At 48.1% G+C, this 19,102-nt stretch overlaps 1 protein-coding gene across 3 annotated transcripts in view; it reads left to right on the forward strand.

Annotated features, from left to right (window-relative positions):
• TTC12 (tetratricopeptide repeat domain 12) overlaps positions 1-19,102 on the forward strand; it is a 75,438-nt gene that overhangs the window by 18,002 nt on the left and 38,334 nt on the right. For 2 of the 3 annotated variants that reach the window (XM_075909442.1, XM_075909443.1), the window contains exons 1-3: positions 14,542-14,687; positions 15,449-15,544; positions 18,792-18,934. In XM_075909442.1, coding sequence (XP_075765557.1) covers positions 15,481-15,544; positions 18,792-18,934 — 207 coding nt within the window. In that variant the 5' untranslated portion in view covers positions 14,542-14,687; positions 15,449-15,480. Of the gene's footprint in view, positions 1-14,541; positions 14,688-15,448; positions 15,545-18,791; positions 18,935-19,102 lie in introns of those variants that run through there. The other variant, XM_006111239.4, reaches the window with a different exon arrangement.

Below are 19,102 nucleotides of genomic sequence, written 5' to 3' on the forward strand. Positions count from 1 at the left end.
CTTTATTTTGCAAGATACAGGATTTCAACTCCTGGGTTAATTCCATTCTGTCTCATTAAATACCTCCTGCAATTTCTATTGGCTACTGGAATCATAGAACTGGAAGGAACCTCTAGAGCATGGGTTCCCAAACTGGGGGGGGGGGGGGCATGAAGAAATTCCAGGGGGGCCCAACCCTTCTGTTCCCATCTGCCCTTATACTTCTCTGCAGTACAGCTGCCTTTGCTCCACTTGTAAACTCCATGCCCAAAAGCTGCTAAGGGCAAAGAGCCATTATCCACTGGGGCTGGCCTGCCGCTTGCCACTTTGCATTCCCTCAGCCTCCTGGCTGCTGCCTATCTGTGGAGCTCTCTCCTGAATATATTTGTCAAAACCAAATCACACCAAGCCACTCTAACTTCCTTCTTTGACAGAGTTACTGGCCTCATGCATGGGGGATGCCAGAAGATGTGATCTCTCTTGGGTTTAGTTAGGCTTTTGAAACAGTCCCACATGAAATTCTCATAAGCAAACAAGGGAAACACTGTCCAGATTTAGTCAGGATTTACTGCTGTGGTGTTCACACAGGTCTCTGGCTCCTTCGATGATGATAACCAGAAGACTGTTTAATCTCCACAGCAAACTCCCAAGAGAGCTCCCCGAAGACCACAAATCAGATGAGGATCGAATGTGCCAGGCCAGGTTTATTGTTAAGCAAAGTACATTTATCATTGTCAGTAGACTCTACTGAGCCACTACGCACATGCAATTTGTAACAATGGAATAACTCAATCGTTGGGAAATTTCCACTGCCCCCAGGTCATCCAAAGACTGTCCCCCCAAGATATCACTTTATATACAGGTACAAACAAGTTATACTTCACTGCTGAGGTGTCAGGTTGCCACCCTCCGACACTACTTAGATACCACCCATCACCTGTATCTCGTGGTTTGATTAGATCATCTCCATCCATCATGCTGTCATTTTAGACCCTTTCCTGAACCTGGGTCAGTATCTGTGGGGAGTGTGGGTACCAAGGTCTTTTTCAATGGTACCATGTGCTTTCAACTTATGACCAGTACTAATTACTGTTTTACAGTCAGTACCAAGTACTGTTCTACACCTGGGCCTATTTCCAATTAGTGTTTTCACTCTCAGCCCTGTTCATGCCAACTTATATGAGCAGGGGCCTGCGTCTTGCTCAGAGCTTAGCTTTGCTTCATGTTAGCCATGTTTTGTCCATTGTTGGCTCGGCCTCAAGCCTCAGACCAGGCCTGTGCTACACAGGGTTTTGTTTTAGGCCTTCATCTTATTGCAAGTCATCATCAATGGTTTGCTGTCAAACAGGGAGCAAATATCTTATGAGGTTCTACAGGGGTCAGTCCTGGGGCTGATTTTATTAAATGTTTTTAGTAATGACTTGGATAATGGAGTGGAGATCGTGCTTTTAAAACTTATTGACTGTGTCTAGACTGGCAAGCTTTTCCGCCAAAGCAGCTGCTTTGGCGGAAAAACTTGCCAGCTGTCTACACTGGCCACTTGAATTTCTGCAAGAACACTGACAATCTCATGTAAGAAATCAGTGCTTCTTGCAGCAATACTATGCTGCTCCCGTTCGGGCAAAAGTCCTTTTGTGCAAAAGCTTTTGCACAAAAGGGCCAGTGTAGACAGCTCAGATTTGTTTTGCGCAAAAAAACCCCAATCGCAAAAATGGCCATCGGGGCTTTCTTGCGCAAAACCGCGTCTAGACTGTCACAGATGCTTTTCCGCAAAAAGTGCTTTTGCGGAAAAGCATCAGTGCCAATCTAGATGCTCTTTTCTGCAAATGCTTTTAATGAAAAAAATTTTCATTAAAAGCATTTGTGCAAAATCATGCCAGTCTAGACATAGCCAGAGAGGTTGCAACTGGCAGGGGTTGCAAGCACTTTCAAGGGTAGGATGAGGATGGGTCTGGATTAAGGAAGATGAAAATGTGGTAAAGGTAAGTGCAAAGCACTACACTTAGGAAGGAAAAATCAAATGCACAGCTACAAAATGAGGAATAACTGGCTACCGGTAGCACCAGGCCCAGCGATGGATGAAGAGAGGGGCAAAAGGGGCAGTTGTCCTGGGGCCTGGTGATTCAAAGAGGCCCGGGGCTCCTAGCCTCTGAGGGCTGCAGGGGCAGTATGCTGCGGTCCAGGCAATGCCGAGAGCTGGTTGCTCCCAGTCCCATCCCTTCCACGGGTGCAGAGCTGCCCTTCCCACGGCTTGTCTGGGGGCCCACAGAGGCGGTCGGCTCCCCTGGGTAGCGCTGCTGAAAAGGATCTGGGGGCCATAGGGGATTGCAAGTTTAATGAGAGAAATAGTTGCCAAAAAGGCTAATATCATTCTGGAATTTAACAGCAGGAGGGTCACGTGTAAAAGACAGGAAGTAATTGTCTTGTTCTGGCGTGGCTTCTGCTGGAGCACGGTGTCCAGTTCAGGGTGGAGGTGGATACACTGGAGAGCGTCCAAAAGAGATCAACAAAACAGACGAAAGAAAACCTGACGTATGAGGAAAGCTTAAAAAACAGCACATTTCTCTTCTCATAGCGAAGACTCCGAAATTACCTGATAATAGTCTTCAGATAGGTTAAGGGCAGCTAGAAAGAGGACAGTGATCAATTTTCTCCGTATCCGTTGACGGTACGACAAGGAGTAACAGGCTGAATCTTCAGCAAGGGCGATTACAGATTCGTGGGGCTCTGAGCCAGAGCATGTGGGGGCCACTGCCCTCCTCTTCCCCCTGCAGTCCCTGAGGCTCAATCCCATTCTAGTGCAGGAGCACTGTGCAGGCAGGTGGAACGGGTTGGAGGCCCCCATTTTTCTGGGCTTTCCAATTGGATAGGCCCTTGCCCAGTGACTAATCCGACGCCTGACTCAATTTCTGCGCTGCGGGTGCATAAGTGGGACCCCTCTTTGCCTAGGAAGGGAGGTTTAACCCTTTTACTTCCTGCCACATGATCAGGTCTCTGCTCCCTCCTGCAAAGTGTCACTAACAGGCCCCACGGCACGTTGTTAACTTAGCTTTGGATACTCATGGGGACAGGAACATGGCAGCTCTTTGCACCTCTACAGCCTCTTCCATGCACAGATCTCAAAGCACGGAGGGAGCACTGATCCTCTGAGAGAGCCAGAGGGAGCAGGCAGGGTTGTCTCTGTGTATCTGGTCCTGGAGGCCGTACGATTACTAGTCACCACAGGGTGGAGGCAGTGCTCCATTTTGCCTGAGCCCGGCTCCGTTACCTGTTTCGGAGCCTGTGACTGCGGGATGCTCAGAATGCCGGGCCTGCACGGAGATGCTTGCTAGCACCGATGACGCTCAATATTTCCTGAACGTGTGTGGCCAGTGGCCTTTTGCCGTGGGGGCTGCAAGCCTGAAGGAAGCAGAGAGGGCAGCAGAGCTCGCTGTGAAAGCTTGGCATGGTGTGGGGGATGATGTTTTCTATCTTTCGGGTTTTCTGCAGCACCCATCCCCTTGTATCTGACTTCCCTACAGCCCCACTTTCCCAATGCCACCTTTCTGATGCTGGAAATGTATGGAAATCAAGGAGGAGAGAGGTCCACGTGGCGGGGAGCTAAGGAGGAAGCTATTACCTATTACCAACTGTACGTACAAACTGATGGGCTACGTCTACACTGGCATGAATTTCCGGAAATGCTTAAAACGGAATACATTCCGTTTTCAGCTTTTCCGGAAAAGGAGCATCTACATTGGCCACGGAGTTTCCGCGATAACGATGCGCTTTTCCGGAAAAGCGCGTCTACATTGGCGGCGCGCTTTTCCGGAAAAGCTGTCTACACTGGCCCTTTTCCGGAAAAGCTTTTCCGGAAAAAGGACTTATGCCCGAGCGGGAGCATCGTATGGTTTCCGGAATAGCGGCTGATTTTGTACAGTACAGCATCGTTGCTTTTCCGGAAATTCAAGGGCCAGTGTAGACAGCTCGCGGCTTATTCCGGAAAAGCGGCTGATTCTCCGGAATAAGTGGCCCAGTGTAGACACACCCATGGGGACAGCGGGGGGGATGCTGCAAACCCGAGAGAGGATGGCAGTTGTAGCAGTAATAGGAGCATCATGTCAGGGCCTAGACCAGGGATGGGGGCCCCGGGGCCAGATGCAGCCCCCCAGCTTGCCTGGATCTGGCCCCTGAGGCTCAGGGCTCCCCTGCCAGCATTGGGGAGCCTGCATTGGTGCGCCAGCCCCCCCTGCTGTCCCTCCATGAGGCTAGAGAATACTGAGTCTAGTAGCCTAGTCCCCCTGGGCTCCGGTGTGCCAGGGGAAGGTGAGGAGGGTCTTTCTCCTTCTCAATCGGGGGGGCTACCTCAGTGAGGGTTTGGTTTTTCTTTTTTGCTTCTCACTTGTGTGTGCAGCCCCCGACTGATTTTTCTGTGGGGTCAGTGGCCCCCGACCCAAAAAAGGTTCCCCAGCCCTGGTCTAGACTCCTTGCTGGTGCAGTGTAGGGGGAGACCTGCGATATTTGCTTTATCGGGAACAACACTGGTGCAATGCAGACGAGAGGCCAAGCTCCCACAGCCAAGAGAATTGAAACAAGGAGCATGAAGGTGATCAGAGGCAGTGACAATAGATCCCATGTGCTTAGTCAGGGCTTGCGTTTGTACTCTCTAGCCCAGTCCAGAGACACGTGCATACTCCCTTCTACTTCAACAGGTTCTACTTAGTAAACTTTAACAAACAACAAACAGTCTGGTAGCACTTTATAGACTAATAATGGAGATTGAGCTGTGCCTGGGAACCTCAGCACGGGGTGAGAATTTCATCTGCAAGGCAAAGTTTTCCATGTGCATTTTGAATGCTTGAGCAACTTTGGGCATTCCTGGTGATCAGCGTGGGGAGAGAGGTGAGCAAGAAATTAACATAGTTGTTTCACGCCCCCTCCTCCCAGTAAATAAGCAGGCAGGGGGCATTTCTTTATGGAGCCTGTACTGCCTCGTGAGTAGAGGGAAAGCATCCCAGATTCCATCTTGACCCACCAGATGTGCTACTCTGATAGGAGATATTATCCACTCTGCTCTCCCGGCCTGAACTGCAGCTGTTAAGTTCTTCAGGTGTGACTGGAACTCACCTTGCCACAGGTCTAAGTCAATGCTGCCTTGCCAGCCGTGTCACACCCACGCTCTGCCACATTGCTCCTCTCATTCCCGGTCACACGGGGAAATGGTTAAACAGGCAGAGCCAAAGGGCGACAGGCAGAATACAGCTTCCTGGAGTGCGTGACAAACTCACCAGAGGCTCCAACCTCAAGAAGAGCCAGTTACCAGCAGATAGTATCGAAGAGATGATCGCTTATCCTGAGACCTGTGCGGTGTACACCTGCCTGGTGTCTGTTGTCCACATAATGTACCGTACATAGCGGGAGAAGTGTGAGCAGTTATCAAATCTGTCTCCCAGGAGTAACCACATGTTAACACATGCAGGTGTTTCTTAGAGAGCAGATAGTAAACTGACTCTAATTTGAGGTCTTACTCCTATTTACTCGACAATTTTCTTCCACTATTTGATCTGAGGAAGTGGGTCTGGCCCACGAAAGCTCATCATCTTATAAACCATCTTGTTAGTCTTTAAAGTGCTACATAGTCCTGTTTTTTGTTTCAGCTACACCAGACTAACAGGGCTGCATTTCTACCACTATCCCACTGTGAGTGTGAGCTGCACTCTGAAATGTGGGCTTTTCCCGTATGGTAGCAAGGGCCATGAGTGATGATCTGGGTGCAAAAGACAATCTCACATTCCAGAGGTGACGTTTAGAACAGGAGGCTCCAAAGCAGGGCTCTGGGGATCTATTCCCAGCTACACCACTGTCTCGCTCTGTGACTTGGAACCCATTGTATGTGCCTCAGTCTCCCTGCCTCATGCAGTTCGAGGGACTTAGGCAGTGTCTAACACAGGCTGGAGCAGGGACGAAAGCTGATAGGCTGAGCTGCTGCCCAGATGCCAAGACAAAGGCTGTGCTGACATGGGGAAGGTTGGGTGACAAAAGTGCTGTCGACATGCAAAAGCCGGCAAACGTGAAAAATGATCAGACTGGTTTTTTCCACCTCCCATTGTCAACGTTTCATGGCCGCATTGCTAGCTGTCCGGTCGACAGATAGAGCAAAGAATTGTGGGGATGCATCCCACAGGGCAGCATGGTGGGAAGGCAGAGCGGCTCCCTGCACTGCTCGGGAGTCTCTCCGAGTTCTCCCACCGCATTCTCATCTACTGGGAGCAGCAGCATGAGCAGCTCTGCCACACAGCCGTCTCTCCAGCCCTCCCCCGGCAGCAGCAGCCTGCCTCCTGCTGTGTGCCTAGTGCAGGGCAGAACGGAAACATGATGTCCTGAGCTTCAGGCCCGGGGCTTACTATCTGGTCATTGTGAGCAGGGCCATCCTTAGGATTTACGGGGCCTGACATGTTACTATTAAACTGGTGTCCCTATGCCCAACGGCAGCCTGGGGTGGGGGGCGAGCATGATTTTTTTAGAGATGTGATTTTAAAATCTTCACATTAATGAAATATTTTAAAGGAAGGTCCTGTAGGCTAACACAGTCAATTCAGAAACTGGGGTTGGCAAATGCCAGTTAAATGGCTTCATTACCACTTGAATGGCTCTTTCACGGGTTCAATGTTCTGCTAATAGCCCTGGCCAGTTGTTTTAAAGTTAACTAGGTCCTCTCCAGAGAAAGCAGAGCCACAGAACAGGGGTAGGGAAAGCAAGCGGATGGACATTAAGACCCAGCAGTGCCCCAGATTTTTGGGTGCCCTCCACAGCTGCATATTCGGCGTAAGGGTAAGGATGGTTTTGATTGTGGGGTGCAGTTGAATTGCAATGCTGTCTTAGGGCTTTTCAGGCCAGGCAACCTTTTCAAACTCCCTGGATAGGAGCGTTCCATCATTGAAGTCTCGCTTAGGAAATGTTCCAATGGGACTTGCTGCTGTTTGATTCCTCTCCCTGGCAAGGAGCGTGCTGACCCTCTATTCTAATAGCTCTCTATTCTCATCCCCAGTGTGGGTCTGCTACTGAAAGTTTAAAACAATCTCCTCAGGTGGATGAATTTCAATTCTGCGCTTGCCTCAGGCCCGAATCTCCAGCCCACATACCTTCCTCCACATCATAAACTTCTAGTGATCAAATTAGACGCTTTGCGGCTCATAAGCTCCAAACGGGCCCCTCGTCGCTAATCAGCAGCAAATCAGCCCCCTGGAATAAAATCAAAGTATTCCCCTCTAGTGCTGCACTGAACGGTGAGAGTGCCCAGGATCCATGCGTGCCATGTGGCTTCAGCAAAGCTCATAAAACTACGAGGGTGGGGAAAAAAGAGTTTCCTGAAGGGGGAGAGCATGCGGTGCTAGTGAGAGAGGCCCAGATCCTCAAGGGGATGTACGATTTTAACACCTTTCGGGATCAGAGAGCTCCCCGTGCTGGAGAGCGTATGAGCTGCAGAGAGCTCATGTTAACCTAGAAGTACTGAAAAGCCAAAAATCAGCTAGCTCCACTCAAATCCATCCCCTGGTACAGGGTGATTCTTACAGCTTAATGGCTGGTGCTAGAGGGGGTAAAACTCGAGCGTGCTCAGGCCCGAGACACTGTTGCTCATCCTGTGCTGAGCAGAGGAGCCACAACAATGTAGGGTCTCTACCTCGGTAAGTAAGTTTATTCCTGCTAACACTATATATATGGTTACGTATTAAGCAGAATGATGATCCTGAAGTTTACAAGCTGGTGTGTACGTTGGGAACAGTGAAGCTGGTCAGTTTCAGCAGCGGCTGAATCAGGACGTCTGGGGCAGAGCAGATGGGGTGCTGCTGGGTTGGTCCAGTAGCACCGAGGAGCGGCGCTACTGGAGCAACCCAGCAGCACTCCAGCTGCTCTGCCCCAGGCGTCCCAAAGTCAGCTTCTGCTGAAACTGACCAGCGCTGACTACAGGAAGCCCCAGGCAGAGTTGCTCTGCCCCGGGCTTCCTGGAATCAGCTGCTGATCAGTTTCAGCAGCAGCTGACTTGGGGACGCCTGGGGTTCTTAAGTTGATTCTGTATGTAAGTCAGAACTGGCGGTCAGTTTCAGCAGTGTCTGAATCTGGACGCCAGTTCCGACTTACATACAGATTCAACTTAAGAACAAACCTACAGTCCCTATCTTGTACGTAACCCGGGGACTGCCTGTACAGAATAACCCGTGTCTACATGGCCCAGAGACAGAGCTTGTTCCATTCATCAGCATCATGCGAATAGAATGAAAGACCCAAGTTATCCATTCAGGGTACATCCAGACTGCAGAGTTTTTCAGGGATACCGGAAGAATGCGTCTGCTTTTCTGAAAAAAACTTCAGAAAAGCAGACGAGTTTTTTCAGTATCCCTGTAAGCCTTGTTCTACGAGGAGGAAAGGATGTTCCAAAAGAGGCTTTTTTCTCAACATTTGGCCCAGTGTAGACGGGCCAATTTTCGGAAAAGCCTCTTTCAGAAGAAAATTGGAAAAAGATATGCAAATTGCGGTTTGCAATTTGCGTATCTTTTTCCAAAAGAACTTTGTAGACACAACCTCAGAGAGCAGCTCTTTCAAATTCCTTTTTGTTCACCACATTTGTCTGATATGGCAGCTAAATTTGTGGGACCATAATGGGCTCTATCTGCCAATAAAGTAAATGTCTTGGAAGTGCCGTGCTCTGCAGAAAAGATAAATCAGAGTAAAAGTTACCTAACTCTTCATCTCTTTGAGGTAGATGTCAATTTCTGCACCATGTAAGAAACTGAAATTCATCCATTTCAAGTGTATTGAAGAGTGGAGGTGAATTAAGTTTCTTTTGCCTGCCTGTCTAAGACAAATATGTGCCTAGGATTGAGCTATATAGGCAGCCATTTGGGATGGTTTTCATATCAGAACATTGCATATGGCTCTAATTAGTGCATTCCCAAGCATTTGAAATTCACGGTGATGAACAAAAATGGATTAAGAACACACTGGATCAGATCAAAGGTCCATCTAGCCCATTATCCTTTCTGCTGACAGTGGCCAATGCCAGATGCCCCAGAAGGAGTGAACATAATAGGTAATCATCACATGATCTCTCTTCTGTCACACATTTCCAGAGTCTAGGAACACGATTCCTACCTATCCTGGCTAATAGCCATTGATGGACCTAACCTCCATGGATTTATCTAGCTCTTTTTTGAACCCTATGAAAGTGCTAGTCTTCACAACACCCTCTGGCAAGGAGTTCCACAGGTTGACCGTGCACTGAGTGAAGAAAAACTTCCTTTTGTTTGTTTTAAACATGCTACCTATTAATTTCATTTGATGACTCCTAGGTAAGTCTACACTGCAACATTATTTCAAAATAACTAGCATTATTTTGAAATAACTTAGTCTGTTTCTACACAGTGGGCAGTTATTTTGAAATAATGTCAAAATACTATCAAGCTGGAGGACTTCTTATTCTGACTCCTGGAACCCTCATTGTAGGAGGAGTAAGGGAAGTTGGAGGAAGAGTGCTGTATTTCAAAATAAGTGCTGTGTAGATGCTCCCGATTTCGAAATAAACTATTTTGAAATAAGCTATGTAATTGACATAGCTCAATATGTGTAGTTTATTTTGAGTTAAGCCCTGCTGTGTAGACATACCCCTAGTTCTTATATTATGGGAACAAGTAAATAATGTTTCCTTATTTACTTTTTCCATATCAGTCATGATTTTATAGACCTCTATCATATCCCCCCTTAGTCTTCTCTTTTCTAAGCTGAAAAGTCCAAGTCTTTTTAATCTCTCTTCATATGGGACCCGTTCCAAATCCCTCATCATTTTTGTTGCCCTTCTCCCAATATATCTTTTTTGAGATGAGGTGACCACATCTATATGCAGTATTCAAGATGTGAGCCTACCATGGTTTTATATAGAGGCAATAAGATATTCTCCATCCCTTTTCTAATTATTCCTAACATTCTGTTTGCTTTTTTGACCTCCACAGCACATTGGGTGGATGTTTTCAGAGAACTATACACAGTGACTCCAAGATCGCTCTCTTGAGTAGGTGTAGCTAAATTAATCCCCATCATATTGTATGCATAGTTGGGATTATGCACTTTCCAATGTGCATTACTTTATATTAATCCACATTAAATTTCATTTGCCATTTTGTTGCCCTATCACTTAGTTTGGTGAGCTCTTTTTGAAACTCTGTATAGTCTGCTTTGGTCTTAACTATCTTGACAGTTTAGTATCATCTGCAAATTTTGTCACCTCACTGTTTACCCCTTTCTCCAGATCATTTATAAATAGGTTGAATAAGACTGGTCCCAGGAAGACCCCTGGGGAACTCCACTAGTTACCTCTCTCCATTCTGAAAACTTACTATTTATTCCTATCCTTTGTTTCCTGTCTTTTAACCAGTTATCAATCCATGAAAGGACCTTCCCTCTTATTCCATGATAACTTACGAGCCTTCGGTGAGGGACCTTGTCAGAGGCTTTCTGGAAATCTAAGTATGCTACATCCACTGGATCCCCCTTGTCCACATGTTTGTTGACCCCCACAAAGAACTCTAATAGATCAGTAAGGCATGATTTCCCTTTACAGACACCATGTTGACTTTCCCCCAGCACATTATGTTCATCTATGTGTCTGGCAATTTTATTCTTTATTCTTTATTTATTTCCCTTCTGTTTAATAAATAACAATGTACTATGACATCTTTGCAGACCATTGTACCCACGAAAGCCCGTAAAGGTATCACGCACTACATAGTGAACATTATACAGGAAACCCTCACCATTCACAGTGTATGCAGAAATGCATCCACTGAGAATGGTGAAATTCGCAAATACTGTGAGCCATGGCTCCTGGCCCCCCCATGGTGCTCTTGAACTCACTGGGAGCTGCAGGAAACTCACTGTAGCTGCCGGGAGCCACAGGGAACTCACCATGGGAGTCGGGAGCTATGAGCCATGGAGAGTTCCCCATGGCTCCTGACCCCCAACACAACCACGAGGCCAGGACAGAAGACCAGCAAATATGGGAAACTGCTAATAGTGATTCCATGAATCGCGAGGGTCTCCTGTAATTCCATCAAAATGCAGCTTCTCACTACATAGCATGCTATCAAATAGTGCAAGGGGGAGAAAATTAAGCCAAAATATTGGGGCAAACTTTCAATATTACAAGAAGTACTAATGGATTTTTAATGTCCATGAAGAGCAGACAGGACCCAAAGCTTGTCTACACTAAGCTACTGTGTGAATTTAAAGTGCATTGTCTACTCTGCACCAGATCCCCATGCAGACACATTTACTGTGCATTAAGAATGCCCTCACACTTTGACTTAGTACACTTCCCAAGTGCAATAAGTCTACACACACAAAGACAGTGCACAGAAAGAGTACGTACATGAAGAGTTAGTGTGAACTGTAGAGTGGGGAAGGCTTTATCCCCATGTAGATAAAAATCCATCAATCAACAGTCGTCTGTTTTAAAATATAAATTTAAATAAAATGTGGGGTTTTTTTAGTCTATAGAATCAAAATACTGCAGTAATTTGCATTATCCAGTTTTGATTACACTGGTGTTCTTGTGTTACATTAACTCATGCTTTGCAGTTCTGTACTGGAAATATCCTTTGATTGAGGATATCAAAACACATTACAAACACAACCAGAAACAAACTGAAAATTATTATTATTTTGTACTGCAGTATTACCTACAAACGCCGCACAGAGAGTAAGGACCCATTGTGCTGAATGCCATATAATAAAAAATCCGTTGAAAAATCAGTATTTTCAGATTTTTTTTTCCACTGAGACATGTGATCATAGAAGCAAGAAAGGCCATTTTTTAGTTTCACATGAGCAAGTTTCTGTAGGATTAAAATACCAGTTAGCCTGAGTGAGTGTTTCAACACAGATGATAGCATAATGTGATTTCTAGTTTGGTTCCGGCTCAATACCTGATGAGAACAAAGGGCTTTTCTGTATTTTGGCAATACCTACTTGGTTCTTCAGACTGAATACTCACTGCTAGACAGCATGAAAATGAATCATTATTTCTGACAGAGAATGATAGTTTTCCTCTGCAATATCAATTGAATGTTCACAGGGGGGATTTCTGACCCACTCCCTGTTGACAATTATTATTGAGTGTTTGATGACAGTTGCAGTTTCACCTCATCATGAGAGCTCTTTCTCTCTTCTTGTCTCCCTTGTTGTATCTTGTGAAAACACCATTAGATAAAATGGGCTCTTTAAGAGAAAATAGCTGTTGGCCTTGCCTCACAGAGCAAATAAATCCATAGAGCAAAAAGTGAGGGAGGAGGGATTTTTATTATAGTTCGTAAGTTAAGTAAGACAGAGATATAACTCTGAAGACCCCAGGATCATTTCTATTGCCTTGATAGAGTAGCGGGTGATGCTGGCGGACAGTGGACAAGTTTCAGTGAAGAGGCTGTTACAGACAACTCTCTCTGAACATGCTGTCTACCTCAGAGAGACAACACCCAAACACTGAACTCTGAATATTGGACTTGAGGATATGAGGGGACACTGCCTGGTCATGGCTGGCAATGGTCAAGCAGTCACCTGCGATTAACCTAGCTGCACCAGATCAGTGATAAAACATATAGATGGCATCATGAGCTTTTAAGGGCTGTGCCTATGAAAGCTCATGATACCATCTACACGTTTTGTTAGTCTATAAAGTGCAACGAGGCCATTTGTTGTTTTTTCCTGTACAGACTAACTCGGCTATCCCCTGAAGCTTCAGATCAGTAATGACAGTGCAGGGCTCTTTGATATCAGAAGATCAGCTGTAGGGTGTGGTCATGGGCACTAGGCCCTCCAAGGGTAACCAGGTGATCAGCTGTAGGGTGTGGTCATGGGCACTAGGCTCTCCAAGGGTCACCAGGTGATCAGCTGTAGGGTGTGGTCATGGGCACTAGGCCCTCCAAGGGTCACCAGGTGATCAGCTGTAGGGTGTGGTCATGGGCACTAGGCTCTCCAAGGGTCACCAGGTGATCAGCCGTAGGGTGTGGTCATGGGCACTAGGCTCTCGAAGGGTCACCAGGTGATCAGCCGTAGGGGGTGGTCATGGGCACTAGGCCCTCCAAGGGTCACCAGGTGATCAGCTGTAGGGTGTGGTCATGGGCACTAGGCTCTCCAAGGGTCACCAGGTGATCAGCTGTAGGGTGTGGTCATGGGCACTAGGCCCTCCAAGGGTCACCAGGTGATCAGCTGTAGGGTGTGGTCATGGGCACTAGGCTCTCCAAGGGTCACCAGGTGATCAGCCGTAGGGTGTGGTCATGGGCACTAGGCTCTCGAAGGGTCACCAGGTGATCAGCCGTAGGGGGTGGTCATGGGCACTAGGCCCTCCAAGGGTCACCAGGTGATCAGCTGTAGGGTGTGGTCATGGGCACTAGGCCCTCCAAGGGTCACCAGGTGATCAGCTGTAGGGTGTGGTCATGGGCACTAGGCTCTCGAAGGGTCACCAGGTGATCAGCCGTAGGGTGTGGTCATGGGCACTAGGCCCTCCAAGGGTCACCAGGTGATCAGCTGTAGGGTGTGGTCATGGGCACTAGGCCCTCCAAGGGTCACCAGGTGATCAGCCGTAGGGTGTGGTCATGGGCACTAGGCCCTCCAAGGGTCACCAGGTGATCAGCTGTAGGGTGTGGTCATGGGCACTAGGCCCTCCAAGGGTCACCAGGTGATCAGCTGTAGGGTGTGGTCATGGGCACTAGGCTCTCCAAGGGTCACCAGGTGATCAGCCGTAGGGTGTGGTCATGGGCACTAGGCCCTCCAAGGGTCACCAGGTGATCAGCTGTAGGGTGTGGTCATGGGCACTAGGCTCTCGAAGGGTCACCAGGTGATCAGCCGTAGGGTGTGGTCATGGGCACTAGGCCCTCCAAGGGTCACCAGGTGATCAGCTGTAGGGTGTGGTCATGGGCACTAGGCTCTCGAAGGGTCACCAGGTGATCAGCCGTAGGGTGTGGTCATGGGCACTAGGCCCTCCAAGGGTCACCAGGTGATCAGCCGTAGGGTGTGGTCATGGGCACTAAGCTCTCGAAGGGGCTGAACACCTGGTGGAAAAGGGCCCCTGCCCAGCCTGGGTGAAATGAGCAAATGGGCGAGGGTGGGGAGAGTGAGGACGAGCGAGCGGGGCGGAGCCGGGGCAGGCGCAGGGTGTTCGGGTTTGTCCGGTCAGAGAGCGGGCGCCTTTGTCTCTGAACAGGCTGACACCGGGCGCAGGTGGCTGCCAATGGGCCGTTGCAGAAGGGGGCTCACGGGATGGGGCCAAGGCCAGTGTCCAGGGAGAGGGTGGCACTGCCTGAGCTGGGGGGGGGGGGGGGGGGGGCAAGAGTTTCATGGTAATTGTGCATGCTTCTCCAACCCCATTGGACAAGACTATGACCTCTGCCCCCTGACCTCTGCCCCCAGGCTCTTCTTGCACCGTTCCCTAACCTGACCCCAGGTTGCCCACCCGACTCTGAGGCGGAGCCCCGCCCATCTGCACGAGCCCCGCCCCTTCGCTGCAGCCGGGCCCCGCCCTCCCGCGGCCGCCATTGGCTGAGCGCTCGGTTCGGAGGGCGCCGCGGCGGCCCCGAGGGAGGAAGGGGCGGAGCATCAAGGGAGCGTTGCCCCGGCGACCGGGAGGACGCTGCTCCCTGCGTTGCTGCGCTGCCTGGCTTCCGCCCTGGCCTCGGCTCGCAGGGGTGAGCAGGGACCCCCCCCCCCCGCCACGCCCTATTGCCCCCCTCCCCTCCCCACCCCCGCCTCTATCCTCCCCCTGCCCACCCCCGGCTCTACCCTCCCCCTCCCCTCCCCACCCCGCCTCTATCCTCCCCCTGCCCCCCCCGCCTCTACCCTCCCCCTGCCCACCCCCCCCGCCTCTACCCTCCCCCTCCCATATTTTTTTAGCCCCACCTCTCCCTGCTCCCCGTTCCCCAGCCTCTCTCTGCCATGAGCCTCCCTTACTTCTGCAGCCCCCTGTCCCTACAGAGCCCCGCTGCTCCCTGTTCCTGATGTCAAGCCCCACTCTCTGACTGGCCACTGTGTGTGACTTCCTTGCAGCTAGCTGATGGAGCCTTTTGATTTGTCTGGGTTGTAGCTGCAGGGCCAGCTTCTCTCTGCAGTGTTTCTGTGGGAGCTGCTGGGTCCTGAGCCCTTTTGAAAGTCTGTTCTGTTAAGCGATTTTGTGACACCGCCACTTACTAGATCAGATTTGTGATCCCCTATCCCAGAGGAGCTTACAATTGAAGTTATATAATGCTCTGAGTAGCTGTCAGATGGTGCTAACTGTAGTTCTGGGGTGGAAACAAACTGTCACAGCCCAAGTGAATCGTAAAGGGAAAGTGAACCAACCTTGTGAGCTGTCCAGCCTCCCCAGATCTGGCAACCAACCTGTATTAAAATAACTAGGAGGTTACTTCTAGACTTTGTTTCTCCCACCCCCTTCTGTTATTTGTTCCTCTAGGTTCTAATTGACCTCCCTACTCATTCTGTACCATGCTGGCTAATGAGCAGGAGGAGCGAGATTTGCAGAAATTCCTGAGAGATGTGGATGAAATCAGTAAGTATACTGTAAACGTGGTGGTCCAGATTTATTCTGCTTGGTCAGAGCATGTACTGGTCAGCCAAAGTCACTGCATTAAGGACAACATTGGCTTCTGAGTTTAGTGCCTCCCTTCAGACTTTGCAGAGCTGTTGAGTTATCCTAATTGTCACTCAGCTCTTACCAAGAGCAGCTAGTGCTGAGTACCTCTGAAAGCCAGATCCAAATGGTTGTTAGTTGGGCCCCAAGTAACAGAACCAGTCAAAATTGAATATTGCTTTAAAAAATGTTGGCCATCATCTTTTCTTGTGAATAACAATGTTTATAAACAATACTCTCATAGAGTGAGGCCCCAGTGTGTTGTAGTGCATGCAGGGGGTTTGCCCTCAGGCAGTCATGGAGATCGGAGTAGGTAGGGTAACAAATAAGTGAAATTTTAAAAACATCTGACTTTTTGATAAGTGATGGTAATAAATGGCCTTTCTGTAGCCTCTTTCCTCTGAGGATCTCGAAGTATTTTGCAGACATTATCTTATGAAGTCTTATAACACCTCTGTCAAGTAGCTAAGGCAGCGATGGGCAACCTAGGCTAGTGAGTGGGCCGCATGAATGGCCCTCCTTCATCTCAATGGGCTGCAAGACTGTTGTAAGCAAAACAGTCTTCTGGAATAGGATAGCTTTGCCAACTGTGGTTGCACACTTAGGGTGTGCTGATTGAACCATAGTGGCACTTTGATTGGATGCAGAGGGAGTGCACAGCTCTCACAGTTGATGTGCATGCTGATTGCATACAACCTCTCTTCAAGTGCCCTTGCTTTACATGCCTGCCGCTTTAGTAAAAATGGTATGAAAAAAATGACACCGAGACCAGTGGAATCTGCCAACTCTTTATACGAGCAATGGGGAACAAAAGATCTTGCAGGCTGCACATAGAACTAGGGATGTGAAAGTGTAACTGTGTATATGATTAAATGATGAGCTTAAAAGCTGGCTCTCCATGAGCACCATCTCCCGGGGAGTCCTCTTGCACCTCGCACTGCTGCTCGCTCCCCTCTTGTCCCCCCCACCCCCCATGTAAACTCTAACAGCTGAAATTTTCAGTGGTTGCATGTTTACTTACTTAAACACATTTTAAGGTCCTTACAAGATGCCCACCACTGAGTTAAGAGATCCACCACTGACTCTGGGATGATTGCTACAATTTTTAGCAGAGTGTATCAGTGCTATGCAACAGTTTAGGACAGGAAGTGAAACAGAAGAATAATAGATCCATGTGAAACTGCCCCAGAAATGTTGGTCTAAAAGGGACCTGGGAGACCTGCTTATTTATCTTTTTCACTAAGATTGGAAAACTTAATTGATTTCCAATGTACACCAGTATGCACTGTGGTTTGGGGGGATTCTTTCATTTTATCTCCTGTTGTTGCTTCTGAAGTTAGATTCCCAGCCAGAAGCAAAAGACAAAAACGCATCTTTGGCACTGGACATCTAATAAATTATGAAAAATAAAATGAACCCAAAGAGGAGATTTTTATATTTGAAACAACAAATGACTCTCTCTTTTTGAAACTGCTTTCTCCGTTTTAACAGTGAAATTTTATCTGTGGACATCTACGCTCACTGAAATGCCGATAATTGCATCACACAATTGCCCTCATCTTTGCTCAGTGATAAATACCCAAATAGAAAATGAGATCATTTGAGGAAAAGAAATAAAGAGAATTAGGGAGAAAAGGAAAATAAAAACTTGGGTGGAGTGGAGGATTAAAACACCAAAAAGACAAGATAATACAGTTGTGGTCACTATGTTTAGTTTTTAAAATCTCTGTGTGCTTGGAGTTGTCACTCTCGCTAGACACTGGTAATATCTCTAAGTGCCTCCGGTTATTATTTTATTTTTAGAATCATATAAGACACTGGTAGAACTTAGAGATGGGAAAAAAATTGTTTGATTGACTCCATCCTCCTGCCAGCATTTGGAGCTATAGCTAATGGAGGAACTATAATATATTAAACTGAAGCTAACCTGAACCATAGCCAAAAGGCTAAGGACAGATGAATTTTTTAAATTTATAAATGTTGTCCTTGTCATCTATATGTTAAACCAAGTGTTAGTGCATGTCTGTATTATGAGCACCAAGTATGATTCCCAGGTGGAAGAGCTGTTCTCTCACTGGTTCTCATTGAGCTAGCAAACTACAAGTAAAATGTATCCATGAAAGCTCAAGCTATGGAATGGGCCAGCCACACTGAGTGGGCTCGTCTACACTGGCCCCTTTTCCGGAAGGGGCATGTTAATTTCAGCTATCGTAGTAGGGAAATCCGCGGGGGATTTAAATATCCCCCGCGGCATTTAAATAAAAATGTCCGCCGCTTTTTTCCGGCTTTTAGAAAAGCCGGAAAAGAGCGTCTACACTGGCCCCGATCCTCCGGAAAAAGCGCCCTTTTCCGGAGGATCTTATTCTTTGAAGTAGGAATAAGATCCTCCGGAAAAGGGCGCTTTTTCCGGAAAATCGGGGCCAGTGTAGACGCTCTTTTCCGGCTTTTCTAAAAGCCGGAAAAAAGCGGCGGACATTTTTATTTAAATGCCGTGGGGGATATTTAAATCCCCCGCGGATTTCCCTACTACGATAGCTGAAATTAACATGCCCCTTCCGGAAAAGGGGCCAGTGTAGACGTAGCCAGTGTGTGTGTAAGATCTTGGGTGGGCAGAAACTGGCTAGACACTCTGAGTACAGGTTGAACCTCTGTGATCTGAAATTCTTTGGTCCAGCAATAGCTGAGGTTCAGCAGGACCATGAAGGTTGCTAGACCAGAGAGCCCCAACCACAGAGGTTGCTAGTGGCTGGGAGCTCAGCTGGCAGGCAGCCTGCAGGGCCAGCAGCCTGAGGACAGGGAGCCCAGCCAGTGGCCGGCAGCTAAGCAGGGCCGGGGGAGGGAAGCCTCTGCTGCCACTTGGGGGCAGGGAACCCCAAGGGCCTGACTTCCCCTGGTCGGGCAAACTCCTTCCTTCAAGACTACTCAGGTTCCAAGTGTGCCAGACCAGGGAGGTCCAACCTGTACCACAGCATGTGTAGCTATGTTCCGCTTTCTGATAGCATGAGAACGAGTGCACTGTCTCCTCAAGCGGGAATTACACCTCACCTCAAAGCATAGGCATACCCTTAATCGTACTTTCAGCTCATGGCTTCAAAGGCATGTGTAACCAAAGGGAAAACTTGACTCCTGGTCTCTCTAAGTGTGTTTTATTTCATGTTTGTTTTAGCTAATTTGGTTCAAGGCTTGAACTCCACAGACCCAGCTGTCCAGGAAAAAGCCATTTCTGATACAGAGAAGAGACTGGAGATCAAAGATCAGGGAGAATGCAAGTCCAAGTTGAACAGAACAGTCATTAACTCCCAAGATGCTGTAAGGCTTATGATCTCTTTTTGAATATGAGATGTAGGTGGTTAGTCTTTCAAATGATGTAAGTGTAGCCATCTTTCTGCATATGCATACCCCAGACAAGCCTCATAAGTTTTGTTAAAAAAATAGGTTGAATGTAGCTTAAACCTACGTGTAATTTCCTTCCTTGAA

The sequence above is a fragment of the Pelodiscus sinensis genome, chromosome 26 (assembly GCF_049634645.1).
Source record: "Pelodiscus sinensis isolate JC-2024 chromosome 26, ASM4963464v1, whole genome shotgun sequence".
NCBI lineage: Eukaryota > Metazoa > Chordata > Testudines > Trionychidae > Pelodiscus > Pelodiscus sinensis.